The 18,629-nt window shown below is 35.6% G+C and overlaps 1 protein-coding gene and 1 long non-coding RNA gene across 2 annotated transcripts; one reads left to right on the top strand and one right to left on the bottom strand.

The window, feature by feature from the left end:
• Nucleotides 1-355: 355 nt before the first annotated feature.
• LOC112164847 (cysteine-rich receptor-like protein kinase 29) lies at nucleotides 356-3,451 on the bottom strand. Its single transcript, XM_024301171.2, has 7 exons — nucleotides 2,525-3,451; nucleotides 2,229-2,354; nucleotides 2,015-2,142; nucleotides 1,628-1,838; nucleotides 1,254-1,491; nucleotides 1,018-1,168; nucleotides 356-908 (listed from the first exon to the last, which is right to left on the bottom strand). Exons 1-7 carry the CDS (start codon nucleotides 3,369-3,371, stop codon nucleotides 573-575), a joined length of 2,037 nt encoding a protein of 678 aa, XP_024156939.1. The 5' UTR covers nucleotides 3,372-3,451; the 3' UTR covers nucleotides 356-572.
• Nucleotides 3,452-9,326: 5,875 nt separating this feature from the next.
• LOC112164849 lies at nucleotides 9,327-13,927 on the top strand. The gene is made up of 9 exons (XR_002922537.2): nucleotides 9,327-9,404; nucleotides 9,490-9,797; nucleotides 9,914-10,129; nucleotides 10,359-10,411; nucleotides 11,202-11,229; nucleotides 11,376-11,453; nucleotides 11,841-11,888; nucleotides 13,347-13,395; nucleotides 13,526-13,927. It is a non-coding gene; the product is annotated as an uncharacterized LOC112164849 (long non-coding RNA).
• Nucleotides 13,928-18,629: the final 4,702 nt, after the last annotated feature.

Genomic DNA, 18,629 nt, shown 5'->3' with positions numbered 1-18,629 from the left:
TCTTCTTTTTTTATTACAAAAATGGTGGCTGAGTGAGTTACCACTCCGAGGCCGAGAGCAACTTGGATATGGCCTCTCCCCAAGAGATGTTTTTCACAAGTTAGGGTTCGAACTAGAGACCTCCTATTACCAGGAAAAACCCTGCAGCGTCCGCCCCACTTGCAGCCTAGCATGCTTCTACTAGACCAACCCCATTGAGTTTGTAGTGTGCTTTTCACTTGTTCTAGTCAATGGATTCAGAAGAGCTAGAGAATACAAGAAGCAAAACAACAAACCAATAAAATAGAGACAAGCTACAGAGACGGAAATAGAAAGCAGTACAATAAACAAAATGGCCTAGTTACCAAACAACCAGTAACTAGAAATTCAAATTGCTCATTTATTTCAATAATAGAGAAAACCACATAAGATAAACGGCATCAAACTAACCATTTGACCTCAACCTCAACTGTTACGTACATACACAGACTTTCTGCAACACTATTGATTTTGATGGAACCATCAAGCTCAAACGTTTACTTAAATAAATAAAGGATCTCCATTAATGGTAGTAAATTAAAATACTTGGGCCCCTAGCGTGGATATACTTCAGTAATATCAGAAACCACTCTTCTTGGCACAGAGCTTCCGGATTTATAAGATGTCTCTGTAAGTCTAAATCCCGACCCTGATGTTTCTGAATCAGTGTTATAATGCCAATAATATGGAGGTCGTGAAGGTGTTGAGAGTGTGAGAGAATGACTGTTAAGCATGGAAACAACTGAAGTCATGGTTGGTCTGTCATTCACATTTTCTTGGACACATAATAAACCAATGTGGATGCATCTTATTATGTCATATCTTGAGCTTGTTGTTAACAGGGGATCTATGATATTTGGAATTGTATCATCCCTCCAATTTCTCCATACCTATAAAAAATTACAAAATATTTAAGAAAAAATTATGCAAGTTAGTTGCAGGCTCTAGGGAGAATTAGAGAAGTAATGTAACAAGAGTTGATTATATATTCTTACTCACATAGCTTAACAAATCGTCTTCATTTTCACCATTATGAAAACTACCACTCTTCTTGCCAGTAATTATTTCAAGAACTAACACACCAAAACTGAAGACATCTGACTTGACAGAAAAGCGTCCATGACTTGCATATTCAGGTGCCATGTATCCACTGTATAGTTACATCCAAATTAGAAATGCAAGTATTTTGGTTCGTAGAAGCGTAAACTGTAAGTTAGAGTGTCAAGTTTACTTACTAGGTCCCAACGATGGTCTTTGTATCTCCTTGAGTTTGATCCATCACAAACAATCTTGCCATACCAAAGTCTGCAATTTTAGGGTTCATATCTTCATCTAACAAAATGTTGCTGGCTTTGAGATCACGGTGAATAATTCGAAGTCGAGAATCTTCATGGAGATAAAGAAGACCACGTACAATTCCTCCTATGATTTTGTAACGTGTTTCCCAATCCAAAATTACATGATTGGTTGCGTCTGAAAACAATTTTGTTAGAACATATGTTATGTGTGCATATGTTAATTGTTGTGTAACTTACTCTTATCTACCACATATAAAATCTAAATGAAATTATAAGTATCAAAAATATTAAGGAGGTAGAGGTTACCGTACCAAAAATGAAATGATCAAGACTTGTATTAGGTATATATTCGTAAATGAGGAGCCTTTCCTCTCCTTTCAAGCAAAAGCCTAAGAGTCTTACTAAGTTTCGGTGTTGAAGTTGAGCAACTAACGTGACTTCATTTTTAAATTCACGATCACCCTGTTCAGAACTCTTGGAGAGTCTTTTCACAGCTATATATCGTCCGTTATATAGCCTACCCTGAAAGTAAGTTTATAAAATGAATGGAAAAAAATGATTAAAAAAGACAAATATTTGAGAAAATAGTCTTTCTTAGCACATAGTGTCCACAACAAAAATAGTTTTTACCACTTCAAAGGTTAACAAATTAGCAAAAGCACAATTGTAATTGAAAAAGTAAAGCAAAGTTTTTTTACCTTGTAAACAACTCCAAATCCACCTTGTCCAAGCTTATTTTCATCAGAAAAGTCATCTGTTGCTGATCTAATATCTTCAAAGTCATATTGTAACGATTCCACGAGACTAATTTCTTCCAAAGTATCATCTGAAAAAGGTACAACTTAAATAATAATAAACATCGTCTAAAAGCACCAGACTAAGACAAATACATGTCTAGACAGTTCAACTTACCATCAAGTTTTACCCTTGGCTGCTTGACTCTTAAGAAAATGCATATGCCACCGAGAAGCATAGTGACAAAAGCAATCACAACCACAATTATGATGATGATATTTATTTTTGTGTTACTCTTCTTTCCTGCATAAAATCAGTAGGGGGAATAGGGGTCACTTCACGACATAATTTTGAGGGCACCTTGTGTACTGGTTACTGGAGTGAGGATAAATGTACTTTTTCTAATATAAGATGGTCTCCTGACATATACATAATATAAATATACGAACATAATATTATGTGTGTGTGTGTACCTCGCTCAGGTGGAGATGGAGTTTCCGGAGTCGCTGGAGTAGCTGGAGCTGGAATATTTACTTGTGAATCGGCTGTAGACATATAGAAAAGATTGTTCTCAAACCGTATATTACAACTTGGTTTAAGAACTCTTGCTCCTGACTTTCCACTGCAACATGCTGGAAGAGCAGAGATGCAATTCTTAAGGCAATTACTGCAATTGACTTTGTCTATGTCCGGAGTGCACTGCGCATGTGCATATATCGTTTCGTATCCCAGAACAGTTGCATGTCCTGCTGCATATTTTTTACGAGAATCCCCCGAAGCAGCTTTGTCACTTAAAATTTCCAACAAGGGGTTCAGCACCAGCCTGAATGCTTGCTCATTTGACGCGTTATTCGGGCTGGGCAGATACCCAACAGGATCCTCGTCCTCAATACCAAATATTAAGTCTTGAGAGTACCGTACCATGCAAGGCTCTGCCCATAAGATTGCTTCCGTTTTATATGAACAGTTTCGCATGAGACTCTGAGTGGAGTAGTTGAGACAGCTACGACAGTCTTCGAGTCCGAGGTCTCCTCTACACAATGCTATGGCATTAACTTTGTTGGATCCTTGTCCGAGAGAAGAGTTTTGAAAGCCATAGTTGTCTTGGTTTTGGGAAGTGTTGGAAAAGGAGGAGAGGAGGCTGATGAGGTTTTGTTGGAAGATGCTGCCATTAATGTAATTGCCGAAATCGGCACATCTCCAGCAAAATTCAGCTTCCGAAGTGCATAAGACGTCATTTTGGGCTATGGTGGGAGCAACAAGGTGGTGTAAGGTTATATGAACGATGAAGAAAAGAAGCAGCCATATTGAGGATCCCATTTCTCTTTTAAACTCAAAACTAGTTCACATGTTAATTCTGTAAATGTCTTCGAGCTTTAAATTAAGACTAGTTAGCTAGCATGATCATGAACCCACTCTCCATTCTATAGAAACGAAAATTCTATGTTGTCTCTATCTCAACCCGGCGGGACTAAAATATTTTAGTTCCATGTCGCTATTTTCTGAACTGATTATTGTCTAGTCCTATATATCACATGTGGTTTAGGTGGTTCGTAGTACAATATTGACTAATCCTATTAAAATCTAAGAGCATGTCCACCGATCTGTTCTTGACCGGTCTCTAGCAGGGATTAGTGACGTGGTGACCAGCAAGAAGAAAAACATGCCTCCATCGGCCTCAGAGTGACCAACCAAACTTTGGCTTTTCCTAACCAAGTCCAAAAAAAAGGCGAGGCCCGTGACTATATTCTTGACCTAAGCTTGACCGGCTGCCAGCACGGCCCAAAACGATCGTGGCTGACGTCAGGGCTTCGGTGGAGAGAAGGACGCGCGCGTGTTGCCGAGATTCTTGTCACATAGCGGCATAATTGACCGAAGAACGTGATTTTGTCCAGTAGCACCAATTATAGGGCCGAACTGAGTGACGTGGCAGATGACCGTTGGAGCATTTCAAATTTTGTAGCCAACGGTCAAGTAATCTCAGCCATGAGTTTCAATTAACATGCAGATCTGACGGCAACCAATTAATATATATGTATATTAATTATTAAATCAAACGGTAACAAAACAGTAAGAAAAAAAATTCTAAAAATTTCTCTATAAATACCTACCATTTTTTTTACATCTCACACCCAAAAAATTATATTTCATAGTTACACTTTCCTCCTCTTCATATAGCTCTCATCTTCCAAATTTGTTTATATCCGATATGGCCAAACAAAAGGGAAACACACGTCCAGTGGCCAGACAAGGGGGAGATCAAAGTAAAGATGAAAATACCGAATCCGGGAGGAGATTGACGAATGAGGAAGATGTTCAATTGTGCAAGTCTTGGAAAGCTGTAAGCCAAAATCCAACTGTGGGCACAAATTAGAAAAAAAATCAACCTATGGGGGCCATGAAGCGACACTTTGCCGCAAATGGGAGTGGAAAGGGCCGATCATCTTCCTCTTTGCAGGGAAGGTGGAAAATTTTGAAGATTGAACTCTTTGAGTGGCATTGTGCATTAAGGCAAGCTCGTAATTGGTACAAGAGCGGTTCGAATGCGATTGATGAGATATGTATTTGTTGATAAATCATTTAACTTGTTGATACATTATAGTTAAATATTACTTGATAAATAATGTAGTAATTATAATATCGTTATAATTGTAGTAATTGCTTTTAGTTATAATTAAAATAATTACTTGATAAATAATGATGTAATTATAACTGTGTTTCGGTGAGATACTTTGTAATTAAAAATATTACTTTATAATAGATGACCCTTCATAATGGCGTTTATATTTGTACTAATTGAATTTTTTATTATTTTTTAAAATAACATAGCTTGATAAAGCACATAAATTGTGGCATGTCAGGATGAAGAGAAAATATTGGGGTATATAGAAAATAGAATATTTAAGGGAGATATATTTATGGATATAGAAAAATGGAGAAAGGGAAAATAGAAGAATAAGTTTGAGGTACGACTTGAGTCGTTTCCTTAAAGTGTTATTTGCCCCCACTCAATGAGTTTGTTAAAGGGTTCTTGGCAAATCACTTCCACGATACAACAAAGTTTGGAATCTGTGATAAGTAAAATCGAAGAATTCCCTTAGAGACTGCTAGAAAGAAATTGTATGATTATAAGAGAAGAAGAGGGAGAAGAGAGGAATTAATTGCAGAATGATTTGATGATTAAAACTGGTGGCATGTACTGCTCTTTATATAGAGATCAAGAGGTGCCAAAGACACCCTTTCAATTTAAACATAATTGTTCAATATAAAGTATGTACCTCTTCATAATTTTATCTTGTCTTTTCTCTATAATCATAAATCTGATTATATATATTTTCAACCATCATACCTCTTCAATTAATTATGTAAGATATTTTATATATATAACTGAAATTTCCAACAATCCTCCCCAATTTCAAAATATATATAAAATATGAAATTGACATAATTCTCTCAGTTCAACTCTTCTTATAGTCATACATATATGATCATGCATACAAGAAAGGCGTCTTTCGAATTAAACCTTCAATTAGTGTAAGTAAGTCAAAGTATGAACGAAAACCTTGGTGGTTGCAACTTAAACCAAGTCCTCTTATGTTAATACCAGATTTACCACACACATGATCATATTAAATTTCCTTAAAGCAAATTACGCACCAATTAAGCACTATTATGGCCTTGTGCTTCATCCCGGTTTCATGAACATTTACAAGATAAAACCCAACTCTTGGTAGAAGCGGCACTACTTCTTATGTTCATCTAGGTGAGGTTTCTTCTCATGTCCCTGCTACTATAGACATAAACTATGAACCTCATTAAGAGAAATTATCTCATCCTCCTCAACATAGCAGTTTTGCACTGATCATCCTGGAATAGGCTCTGTAATTAATTTTCAGTGCTTCTATAATCACATACAGTAACTTGTTATTACCCATTAAACTTTTAACTAGTGATGTTCTAGAGAAAGTTGGGTTACCATTACTGGTGACTTAATTAGGTAAAGGTTTTAGTCCCATTCCACTAGATGATTTAACTACTAAATCTCTCGAGAGTGCTTTTGTAAACGGATCCGCCAAATTATTATTCAACTTAACATAGGTAATATTGATAATTCCATCTGTTATCAATTGTTGGATATACTCATGTCTCAAGCTAATATGTCTAGACATTCCATTGTATACCTTGCTATATGCTCTAGACAATGTAGACTCACTATCGCAGTATAAAGTAATGGATGGCATCGGTTGTGGCCACAACACTATTTCCAATAACAAATCTCTAAGCCATTCCGCTTTTTTACCTGTAGCAGCTAAAGCTATAAATTCAGATTCCATAGTTGAATGTGCTATACATGTTTGCTTCTTAGAAGCCCAAGAAATCGCTCCTCCAGCGATTGTAAAAATCCATCCGATGTAGATTTATTATCATTAGCACTTGTTATCCAACTTGCATCTGAATATCCCTCCAGTACTGCTTGGAATTCAGAATAAGAAACACCTAACTTTATGGTTCTTTTCAAATAACCAAAAATTCTACTGATTGCTTTCCAATGAGCAACACCAGGGTTATTAGTGTATCTAGAAAGTTTGCAAATTGAAAATGCAATATCTGGCCTTGTACAGTGTGTAGCATACATTAAACTTCCCACTGCACTGGCATACTCAAGTTGTGCAACTGATCTACCAGAGTTACTAAGTATAGTGTCATTAGGCTCATAAGGGGTTGTTGCTTCTTTAATTTGTAAATGATTAAATTTAAGAAGTAGTTTCTCTATATAATGTGACTGACACAATGCATAACCCCCATTATGCTTCTTTATCTTAATTCCTAAGATAGTATCTACTTCATTCAAGTCCTTCATCTTGAACTTTGATCTTAAGTACTCCTTAGTATCAGTTACACCTTTCATATTTGTTCCAAATATGAGTAGGTCATCAACATATAAGCATATAATGACACCATAGTCATTTGTGAACTTAGAATATATGCACTTATCAGCATTATTATGTCTAAATCCAAATCACAAAATGACAAAATGAAATTTTTCATGCCATTGTTTTGGTGCTTGTTTCAAACCATAAAATGACTTAACTAACTTACATACTTTCTTTTCATGTCCAGGAAGAACAAATCCTTCTGGTTGTTCCATGTATACTTCTTCATCCAAATCACCATTCAAAAATGCAGTTTTCACATCCATTTGATGTACATGTAAATGATATAATGATGCCATCGCAAACAATACTCTAATGGATGTAATTCTAGCGACTGGTGCATAAGTGTCGAAGTAATCTATTCCCTTTTTCTGCTTAAAGCCCTTGGCCACTAGCCTAACTTTAAAGGTATGAATAGATCCATATGTATTATACTTTCTTCTAAATACCCACTTACAACCACAATGCCAAAAAGGCCTTCAGACGACAGAACAGTTCTGTCGTCTGATTTTTCAGACGACATAAAAAAATAAAAGTCTTGTGTTGTCTGATGAGTTTTGCATTTTGGAAACATTTTGATCTGTATCTTTAAAAGCATTCAAACAACAGTTTTGTATTGTCTGATAAACAAAACAACCACAGTATTTTTTAAATACTATTGTGTGAAGCATATTTGCAAGACTTATTTGTGTGGTCTGAATGCCCTTAAATAAGAAATATGAAGACTCGTATGTAGTGTCTTCTCTCATACAACAACATTTAAAGGTTGTGCTAATTTACTTTAAACAACAATTATATGTGGTCGTAAAGTTCATCAGAGGACAATTAAGTGTCATTCTAGGGTACATACATACGACACTTAAGTGTTGTGTGAAAGGTCTTTTATGAGGTCTTTTATATTGTCTGTGATTGATTCCAACCACACTTATTTGTTGTTATTATACGTTTTAGCCAATACTTTAGTCTAACTTATGTTGTTGTTTTGCCCTTTAGACTACAATTTTCTATCATCCCAATGCCAAAAAGACAATAGACTTCTATTTGATTTTTGTGTTGTTTTTGTTTAGCTGCAACCACACATTTTAGTGTGCTTTTGTTGTAGCTTGCAATTTGAAATAACACATTAATAGTCTCCTGTTACAATTGGTATGCATGCATCTGGAAATTAAAATTACCCGTTCATGAAACCATAAAATCCACATCCAAAATCATTCATTGCAATTTCCACTAATCCATCATTGTCTCATCACTATGCCAAAAAAGCTATCAGACAACAGAGTTCAGACGACAGAATAGTCATTTTCTGTCGTCTGAGTGTTTCAGACTAAACTCAGACGACACATAAATTAAATGTGTTGTCTGAATACAATGAGAAACCATACTTGTTTCATTTTGAAGATATGGTCAGACTCAGACGACACTTAAGTGTCGTCTGATAAAATGAAAATTTTCTTAGCAAAACGTTTAGATTTCCCTCCAACAAGAATAAGTCTTTTCCCTCCTAAATTCCCAAACCCTATCGATGACCAGTGAATGTAAAACTATTCAGACAACAGAGCTAAGAAATTCTGTTGTTTGAATAAGGTGAGTTTGACTTTTTTTATTTGAAGTCTGTTTTTACATAACACAAAATCTAGCAACTTCGTTTTACCTCTCTGTCTAAACTCTCTTACCAACAGAAACTCTATACCTCTCAAAAATCGGCCATCTCTCAAATCAAATCTAATTTCTGAAACCCAGTCCTCTCTCACCCAGATTTCTCTCCTATTCTCCTTGACGAATCGATGACGGGCAGCGATCCATCTCTGCTCCCCCATCGCTGACCTCGCCAACTCGATTAGAGACTTGGAGTTCTCCCGACTCGGCAACCTGTAAGAGTGCAAGGCTAGAACCAGCAACCCATCTCCGGCCTCCGATCTGGGCCTCCAGCCTTTCAAGCCCCACTGGCCACCGACTCCAGTCTTTCAATCCCCACCAGCAACCCATCTCCGCGGCTCCGCCTCCAGGTATCTCACCATCTCTCTCCCTCTCCGTTTTCTTCTCCTCCTCTGTGACGGCCGAAGGGTCCTTCAGTGTTCAATACTTTGCTTTGCTCTTCGCAACAGAAGAAAAACAAATTGGTTTCCTGACATTCTATCAGTGTTATGCTCTCCTGACCTAATTTCGTTCTATCAACCCAGATAGAAGGTTGAGGAGTCAATAACTCCAAAATCAGGACTATAGAAGATGCAGACTTTCAGGTACTATTATCTCCCTAATTATTGGTGGGTACTCAGATTTATAGGTTCATGGTTGGGGATTACACTGTTTATTTTTCATGGGGTACTCTTGGTTTTAACAGATAATTGCTTCTTTGAATCCTCTTATAGCTGGAGGATAGATCTGGGTCTCGAACGAGCACGTCATGTTCAAGCCAAAGGTATAGAATTCCTATCGATATAGCTTCACCCAATACATTCCTTTATCAACATCAAGTTCTCATTTTTTTCTTTTGAATAGTCCAGGTTATCAATTTTTGCCTTTAATCATTTGGTTCCCTTGTCTGAGCTACTAAAAGAGATGTAGTGGTTATTGTCTAACAATCCAGGTTATCAATTTTTACCTCTTTCAAAGAAATTCATTTTCATTATCAAGCCAAGGAAGTCATTAACCTCGCATTGTCTTTCAAACATTTGTTACTTCTGAGATTCGAATTGATAGGCATTATTTGAAATGTGAGGCAAATGATCTCCTTGGTGAAGTTAAAATGGTTGAGAACATCATAGATGTGTTTGGCCTTACATGCACACCACCTATTTGATGAAAGTTCCAGGTGACTGAAAAGAAGTGCAAGTTTAATTTATAATAGTTGTTTTGTAGTATATACCATTGGCTACCATATCAGTCAGATCATTTATTTCATTTATCAAGCTGGTCTGTGTTGGATAGGGATAATGATCGGGAGTTGGGATTGAGTGGCTTCCATCAAGATCAGCAAAATTGAAAGAAGGGAGCAGAGAGAGAAGAGAAATAGAAGGGACGAAAGGGGAAGATATGTGAGCCGTGGAAAGAAGAGAGAAGAAAGAAAAGACCATCAAGATCAACAAAAGCGAAAGAAAAGAGCAGAGAGAAAAGAGGAATAGAAGAGACGAAAGCAGAAGATCTGTGAGTATTTGCCTGTTCTTGGTTTCGTTCTCAATGATAATACATGTTTTTACTTTTCAACAACTCGGAAGCTCAGCTTCTATTACCAATCTGAGAGAACAAAACAAGTTTAATGTTTAATGAAAATTTCTTTTTGCTGCTATTCTTTCAACTTTTTATGTACGATAATTTCTATTCCATTATTAGTTGTTCTTAATTGTCAACTGATATTACTTTTTATGTTGCGCAGATCCCTTTGTTTTCTACTTTGACATCTGGGTAGCCAACTGCAACAGTTTCAAGGTATGCTTCTTATTTCTCACAATATCAAATCTTTCATCAATTTCTTTAATGATGTTTAAGTATAACGAAGGTAATCAATTGATTTCCAATGAAAAAATGGGCAAATCTATGGACTAAAGCAAGGTTCAACAAAGACGTGAAACAGGTTGCATAAGAGAAAAAACCAAACAGATGCACACTCACCAGCTTTGGGTTTTGTGTGATCAATTGCGGTAACCTATGAAATCATATTTTTAGTTAGAGTAACATTAAACCACTGTAGATAGCCTATTCCAAATTCATTTCTAAGGCAAGTCCTTGCAAGCTATTTGCCTTATTTCAATTATTACAAAGAACATTCACTCGATCATTTAAATTCATCGACTTTTTCATTTTATGAATTGCATAAATTCTGATTCATTGCGTTTGGGAAACTGATTAGTTTCATTCATAGTCTGTTTGCCAAATTGTGACAGTAAGATAAATTGCAACTTTTGGTTCTGCTTTTCTGTTGGGAGCTTCTCTCAGTGTCACAGTCTGTTTAGGAAAATTCCCTTTATTTCAGTTTGATAGTTATTCTATTACGTAGTTTTATCGTATAAGGATTATGATGCAGACATGGAGAAAGATAACGAAAATAGAAATGTACATCATTCAGGTCAAAGAATATTAGGAGAGCCAAAGAAAAAGCTTGCTATAACAACTAAATTTATTTTAGTTTCCCACCCAGCTCATGCTTTTTGGTATATCTTAATATATTAAGATTAGTTGCTCTTGATTTCTCATTCCTTCGTTTGATCTTGGAGTGCAGCTGTGGTCCTTGCAACAGTGAGAATTTGGTAAGCTTCCAGCTAAGTAAGATCAACGTCAATATCATTGTTATCCATCTTTTGCTCATATACCCAAAGGGATTTCGTTTAACTTTAGCTATATTATTATCTTCTTGACAGCGATTGATCCCAAATTCATGTTGTTCGTTTTCTAGGTTTGTAAAAGTCCAAGCAGGCAAGCACTAAGATACAGAAGACAACAGGACAAATCAATCTTTGTTTCTTTTGGAAAAGTTAGATATTACGAGTTTGATTGATAACATTGATTATAACAAATTGAATGTCCTTGCCTTGATAGAACTTAATTTCCCAGCTCTTACTATGTCTAAAAACAAAGCTTCTGTTGTCTCTTTCTTTCCTTAATTAAAAGTTTAGGGTAAGAACAAAATCGAATCAAATACAGGAGGGGATTCAATTATCATATTATTCAATCGTTTATATATGAAGTTTACTCTGATTTTGTAGCCTTTGGTCTACTTTTTGAATAGTTCGAACAACCAAACTCTTTTCGTACTGTTAGATACAAAAAGCAAACTGAAGGAAATAAAAAAAGATCTGGTTTTTAATCTAATTTATGTTTGTTATTATTTACTAAGGGATGATTTTTTTTTCTAATGCAGGTTTGGTCAAAGCAGGTTTGGGATAAGCAAATTATAATTTGAAAACAGGTAAGAACATTGCTTGATTTGTGATTTTTCTAGATCAATTCTGGTTTGCAGTTTTCAATTGAATTAATGGTTAACTAATTTTGGATGCGATTTTGATGTTTTTCTAAGTTTTTTTTATTTCTTTTGATTGACTGATAGCAGTATGTAGGAACATGATTTGCAGGGTCTCCAAAATCTGTTACCACAAATTGATCTTTAGCTTTCTGTCAGTTTTTAAGCTCAAGTTAGAATTTATAACTATATGATATAATGCTTTGGGTTTCATAACGAAATTGTTTCAGTTGTCTTTATTGAATTTTACCCTTTGATAATATATTAAGAATGCAGCAACAATCATAGCAGTAATCGAATTGAGATTCAACTTTCAAATCTTCTTATTATTTGTCTGAATCATTCGTTCTTTTCTTCTTTGTTATATATTCTTTGCAAAAATAGTTACATGATGTTTTTAAATAGACAGATTGTTGCATTTAGATTCGTTAAGTGTAGATTCTGTTGGAGTAAAACACAGGCAGCTAAGCCCTTAACACAGTTAATAGAACTTTGTTCTAAAGTTGGGGAAAGCTTCAGGAAGCTTGAAGTTGACAGTGGTGTAATCAATGTTATTAAACTAATTGAGAATCATAATTGGGATCTAAGACAACAAGGTCCAATCTTTGATGACATCTGATTAACACTTTTTGTCAGTAATTGATCTAATCATATTGAATTTTGAGACACGCCTTCCGATCTCAGCAAAAATTTCAGTTCTACTTCAACAATTTTCAAGAAATTTAACTTATAGGATAAAGCTTTCATTTAGAGTGATATGGGTACGTATTTGAAATTTGGATTGCAGTTCTTTTTTTTTTTTTTTCCTCCAGATTCATAGCTGTTAATCTTTTGAGTATCTTACAATTTGTGATTTTTTAATCTTTTGTTGGCATGCATTCTGATTTCATTTGTCTTTTTTTTGGATTGAAGTTGGTAACGGTTGCTATTGTTTTGATTAAGGTTTGAGTTCTTGGCTTTGGTTGCATCTGCTGAAAGGGTTAAAGCTTTTGTGTTTGTGTAATTGAACAGACTTTCTTGGTGTCCTCTTATGGATTCAAGGACACCATGTTTAGAGCCTTAAGGACACACAAACTGTGTCCTCATATAGAAAAGAGGACACATTTCTAATATCCTTGTTTCGGACTTATGATGACTCCCGGATAGAGGACTCTTTTTTTAAGAGTCCTTGTATGTATTTAAGGACATGGTTTCAATGTCCTTAAATCATGTTTTTGTAGTAGTGATTTTTATCTAATAATGATGCATATTATTGTTTATAAATATAGGAAGGAGTAAAGCGTAAAATTGTGAAGAAGAGAAATAGAGACATATATGATGATGATGATCATTACCTCCTAATATCTACAGTATAAATGCATGTTATCTTCATTAATTTGGGTATTGAGTTGAACATTTTAATGTTAGTTGTCATTGGATGTTGACGGTGGACAAAAATCAACAGTGGAGTGCTAAGGTAGGTATATATATATATATATATATATATATATATATATATATATATATATATCAACTCCTTCCAATTCTGATTAAGGTTGTGAAACATATCCATTCACATTAACTTGTATTTTTTTTTATACTTGCAGTGGGAAATGAAAGCAAATCACTTCTACACACAAAAAGACATTGATTAGGTCCGGGCCGAGTGGGCAAAGTATGTCAGCCAATTTCAACAAAGCTAGTGTGTCGAGAAGATTCTAATTTTGGACATGCATCATCTATAACCCATATTAACTAGTTATGCAGTTGGTCTAAGTATCTATTTTTGGCCTGCAAGTACAGTTTAATTATGATCAGTAGCTAGTATGAGATATCAGTGGTTTTTGGGTTACATTTGTTGATCATGCCAACTGCTATGGGTTATTGAACTGATGTTTATTAAGTTTAGCTCCATGATGGATGTATGTATATATAGCTGCAGGAACAGATTGATCAAATATTGGTATTTTTGTGAATGGATTTCATATTTGATGAATGCATTGTGTTGTTCCCAGATTTACATGATTATGGCACAACAGGGATACGTGTATGACATCTGGAATAGAAAGCAACAACAAAATGATGTTGTTGGACGCATCAAAGAACAACAGAAACAAGAAAAAATGTGTTCATATTTGGACACTTAAACAAAATGAAACAACATTTAACTGTTGCTCAAATTAGCTTCAAGCAACAAATAATTGTCCTGTATGTGCTCTTCAACCTTTATTTGACTGTTGTACAGTATAAACCACAACAATAGATAAATGTAACCTTAACCACTTTTAAACCACACTTAATTGTAATTCCAAGTTATATGCCACAACAGATAACTATTACTATAAGTTAATAAAAACCACATACAACTGTTATTTGTATTCCCTTTAAACGTCATTTAACTGTCATCTGTGACTAAACTCAAACGGTAAATAAATATAGTATTAACTAAGTTCAATGTACACTTATCTGTGACTATAATGCATATAAAACAACATATAAGTGTTATCTTAGGTGACTAAAGACGATAGATAATTGTATTCTAAACTGAATACGAATGACAGTTAACTGTTATTGAACTGGAATAAAACAACACTTAACTGTTATTATAAGTCCATTCAGACCACAGAAATTATAAGGAACTGTTATTTGTTTCTAGTTCACACCACATTTATCTGTCGTTTGAATTCACTAGCCTCATGTCTCGATTTCATCAGACAACAGAAGACCTAACAAATTTCTGTCGTCTGATAAATAAGACGACAGAGGAAATCTGTCGTCTGATGCCCCAAGAGACGGCACCGTACTAGACAACAGAAATTTTTTTAATCAGACGACAGATCTCCTCTGTCGTCTGATTGCTTTTCTGGCATAGTGCATGTACACAAACCTAATCATGAGCATCAGTTCAAAATGGCCCATATCTACTAATTTGAATCTGCAAACAAGTCCACATTCTTAATGAAGGAAGAATTTCTACTAGACACAAGTTAAATATAGGAACTAGCTAGCTGTACTACTATATTACACCTGGTGGCTTCCCTTGGGGATTACATAATCTCCATAATTGTCCCTTGACAGCTTCCTACACAGAAGCATGCATGATTATCACCAAAATAGGGGAGAAACAAACATAACATGTTAAAAGGAAATCTCAATTAAGATGCCAGTCTTGTAGAAATGAACTAATATAACATGACCAAGCATACTTGGGGTACTCATGTGCTTAGATGAGAAGATATTTTCATGTAATAGTTGCCTATTTTAGTTTCTTATATAGAAATAAACAATCATAACAAAAATGTTTGTAATCTTGGCATAAATTACTGGATACTAATGGTTATAATGGCCAAGACTCATATCCAATGGTCAAAACAAGAACAAATGTAGATGTCCACTCAAGAGAGAGATTTTATGTGTGCATACGTGGGTGTAGCAGTCAGTTGGGAGTCAAACATCTCAGACCGATTGAAAATGGATGATACCTGAAGAACTCCCTTGGTTGTGAAGTCAAATGTAGCTGATAGCTGTCATGTGCCATCAATCCAACTTATTATCCGCTGTCTGTGGCTATATGCACAAGTGGAGTCCACGTAAACAACATAAGCACTTCTAATAAAGGTAAAACGAGAGAGAGAGAGAGAGAGTTTCTAAGAATTTAGAACTCAGAATCCTCTGCTAAATATGGTTCAAAGCATGATAACTATAAAGAATAATGAATGTTCTGATAGTTTAATTAAGCAATGCATAAGACCAAAAAGCCTTTAATTAACAAAGTGCAAGCAAAGTTCTTTCGTACTGGGTTTATGAACAAAAAGGAAGAGACAAATATAGTAGGCACAAATGCATTCATGATTTATACCCATTAATTTCAGCAGATAAAAGAGAAACTCTTAAGCAACTGGAACTCAACCAACACCAAATGAAACTCCTAAACAACTGGATACACAGAACAGAACCACAGATCCTTTAACCAACTATGTTGTCATTGCAAAGCTTGATTAAAATTCCCCATCTTGTTGTGTAAGAGAGAAGAAAATAAAACTACCCAATCTCCTAAGAACCGCGTCATCTAGTTCCTGAGGCTTATTAGTAGCACCTGCAAGAATATAAAAACAATATTAGAGAGGCATACTAAAATCTATTTAGGTTTTGGTATGATCAGAATGAAAATATAAAATGGAAAAGAAAAAATAATATATATATATATATATATATATATAAACAGCCCTCGAAACTCATCTAACAGATTATGTCAAAACTTTATTCCCTGCCACCCTTTATCCCTTGACTTATTTAATTCAATTAATTCCAAGAGATGACTAAAGTTTGCTTTTAAGGTTTTATCAACAATCCAAGTGAACTTATTTTCCCTGATCAAAATCCCAAGCAGACTACAGTGATTAGAAATAAGAAGGGCATTATCTAACAAGTTGGCATTATCTAATATCCAACAAGGGAACTGTCACCGTGACATATAGTAGCGGCTTAGCAACATTTGGATTCGTTGGAACAGGCTTGATCCATTGCTTAATGCCTTTAATAATACCAGGGTACAAAACACCCTGCTCTTCTCCACCAGATGAAGTGTATTTGTGATTATCCCTCAGTCATCGGATCAATCACAGAGATAGTGGTCTTCTTTGATCCAAGTGTAACTGCTCCATCATCTAACGTATAGGGCGTCTTATAGATGACCTCAGCCATAGGAATATTAAGTTTCTACAAGCAAGTCAATTATTAATGTACAATACAACCCCAGTATGTACAAAATATATCCTATAAGTAAAACTTCGTATATAATCTAATTCATTGCAGCTATGAGTCGGGAGTTTCTCAACTTCCAAAGTACTTATCCTTCAAGAATGTGGCAATCCTTATACATCCAAAGCTATTGTTATGCTGGAACTACAAAGTTGATTAAGATTATCTAAGAAAATATGAAATTCATCTCATTGTATTCCAACACTATCTTATCAATAGTGTAACACAATCCAATATCTACACTATCTTATCATCAGTATAACACAATCCAATATCAATACACAGTCGACATATCAAACAAATTATATAAACAAAAGATTGGGGAAAAAAAAAAAGAGGATTGAGTAACCGCACCTTGTATTGAAATTTTTCCCAGAATTTCTCAACCCAGAATATGTCTCACATGTTAGTACGAGTTGAGCCCTTGTTACGAGTCGCCAACTTTGATATTCCTGCAAGTAAAAGGCATAATAAGCTTGCCATTCAAGGACATATCACAACTGAACTAACTCTGTGAATTGAAATTAATTGTATTGTAATTGGCAGGTTAATCAGCATGACACTGACAAAGCATAGAGAAAACTAATTGTAATACCTTTGGACTAATAAGATGTCGTTCTAGATCTGCATAAGCGCAGCCTCTTAGACCTCTTCTCGCAAACATTATTGCACTAACACGTCTGCAGATGACAAAAGCCGCAATAGGGGAAAATTTCAAAGACATTCATTAAACATTTAGAACCATTAACCATATTCATTCAACACCAAAGTAGGGTTTAAGCAGAAATTGTATAACAACTCTCAAAATTGTTCACTGACCCAGCAATCAAACAGAATCCATATTGAAATCAAAACCAGAGTTTCAATATTTCAATCAAAATCGAAATTATGCGAACTTACCCCAAAAACTAAGTATCGATCACAACCCTATACCCAAGTCCCTCATCTTCTCCTTGGCTCAAAACGCAGGTCCTCTTCCTCCTCACAGCAAAACCGAACAATACACCTACAAAATCAAAACCCAATTGAATTCAAAACCAACCACAGTAAAAAGATTGAAACCCATATCAATCCAAACCCAACCGCAACAAAAACCCCAATCAAAAAAATAAATAAAAAAGGAATCTGGGAAACAATACCTTCGATAGCCAAGCTTTCAAGATTGATCCAAATGAAACGCGAACTGACTTCTTCACCCGCTCTCTCGATTCCAACAGTATGGTCTTCCACTGCTCCAGTCTAATTCGAGGAGAAAGGGTCGGTGCCGTCGACCTTCGAGGATAGAGGGAGAGGGCTAGTTCCAGCAACCGTCCAGGAGAGATTGAGAGAGAGACGACAAGTCACTAAGTGATTGACTTCGAATTCATGGAGAGTCCAAGACAAGAGTCACTGAATGCCGCCGTTTCGCCGCCATCGATAGTGAAGGAGGCTGAGAGTCAGAGAGAGAGAGAGGTCTGGGTTTTCAGTAATTGGAACACCTCATTTTGACGAGGATAAGAGGAAAAGTAAAATCCAATCACCCCAAATAGAAGAAAAACCTAATCGAAATCAAACCTGAAATTGAAACTAAGAAGAAGACAGAGAGACTAAGAAGAAGAATCGAGAGAGCGAGAAGACGAAGGAGAGAGTGAGAATCGTGTTCTGAGAAAGCTGAGTGAGAAGGCTAGGAAAGAGGCTGGTTTTTGAGGTTTTCAGTTTTGCGAGTTCTAGGTCAAGCTGAGAGAGCTGATCGAGTGAGAATGACAGAAAATGACTTAATTGCGAGGGATCTATGCCCAAAAGCACAAGTCAAAATAACTTGGAAAATCCACACTCAGACGACATTTAAATGTTGTCTGAATGTCACAAATTCTAGTCAACTAGAGCGTGGCTATTTGAGAGGGAAAAGACTGTTTGCCTTAAAATGGTCTCGGCTCAAATTAGTAGCTGAGGGATTTGAAGTCCAATTAT

The sequence above is a fragment of the Rosa chinensis genome, chromosome 5 (genome assembly GCF_002994745.2).
Source record: "Rosa chinensis cultivar Old Blush chromosome 5, RchiOBHm-V2, whole genome shotgun sequence".
NCBI lineage: Eukaryota > Viridiplantae > Streptophyta > Magnoliopsida > Rosales > Rosaceae > Rosa > Rosa chinensis.
This window is presented reverse-complemented; position numbering and strand designations above follow the sequence as displayed.

Bases quoted from the DNA above. Each gene is read 5' to 3' on its own strand.
- LOC112164847 (XM_024301171.2), bottom strand. From the start codon at position 3,371: ATGGGATCCTCAATATGGCTGCTTCTTTTCTTCATCGTTCATATAACC. The intron at 1,839-2,014 runs GTAAAAAAACTT...ACTTACTTTCAG, and splicing joins GATTTGGAGTTGTTTACAAG to GGTAGGCTATATAACGGACG. The intron at 909-1,017 runs GTGAGTAAGAAT...AATTTTTTATAG, and splicing joins AAGACGATTTGTTAAGCTAT to GTATGGAGAAATTGGAGGGA.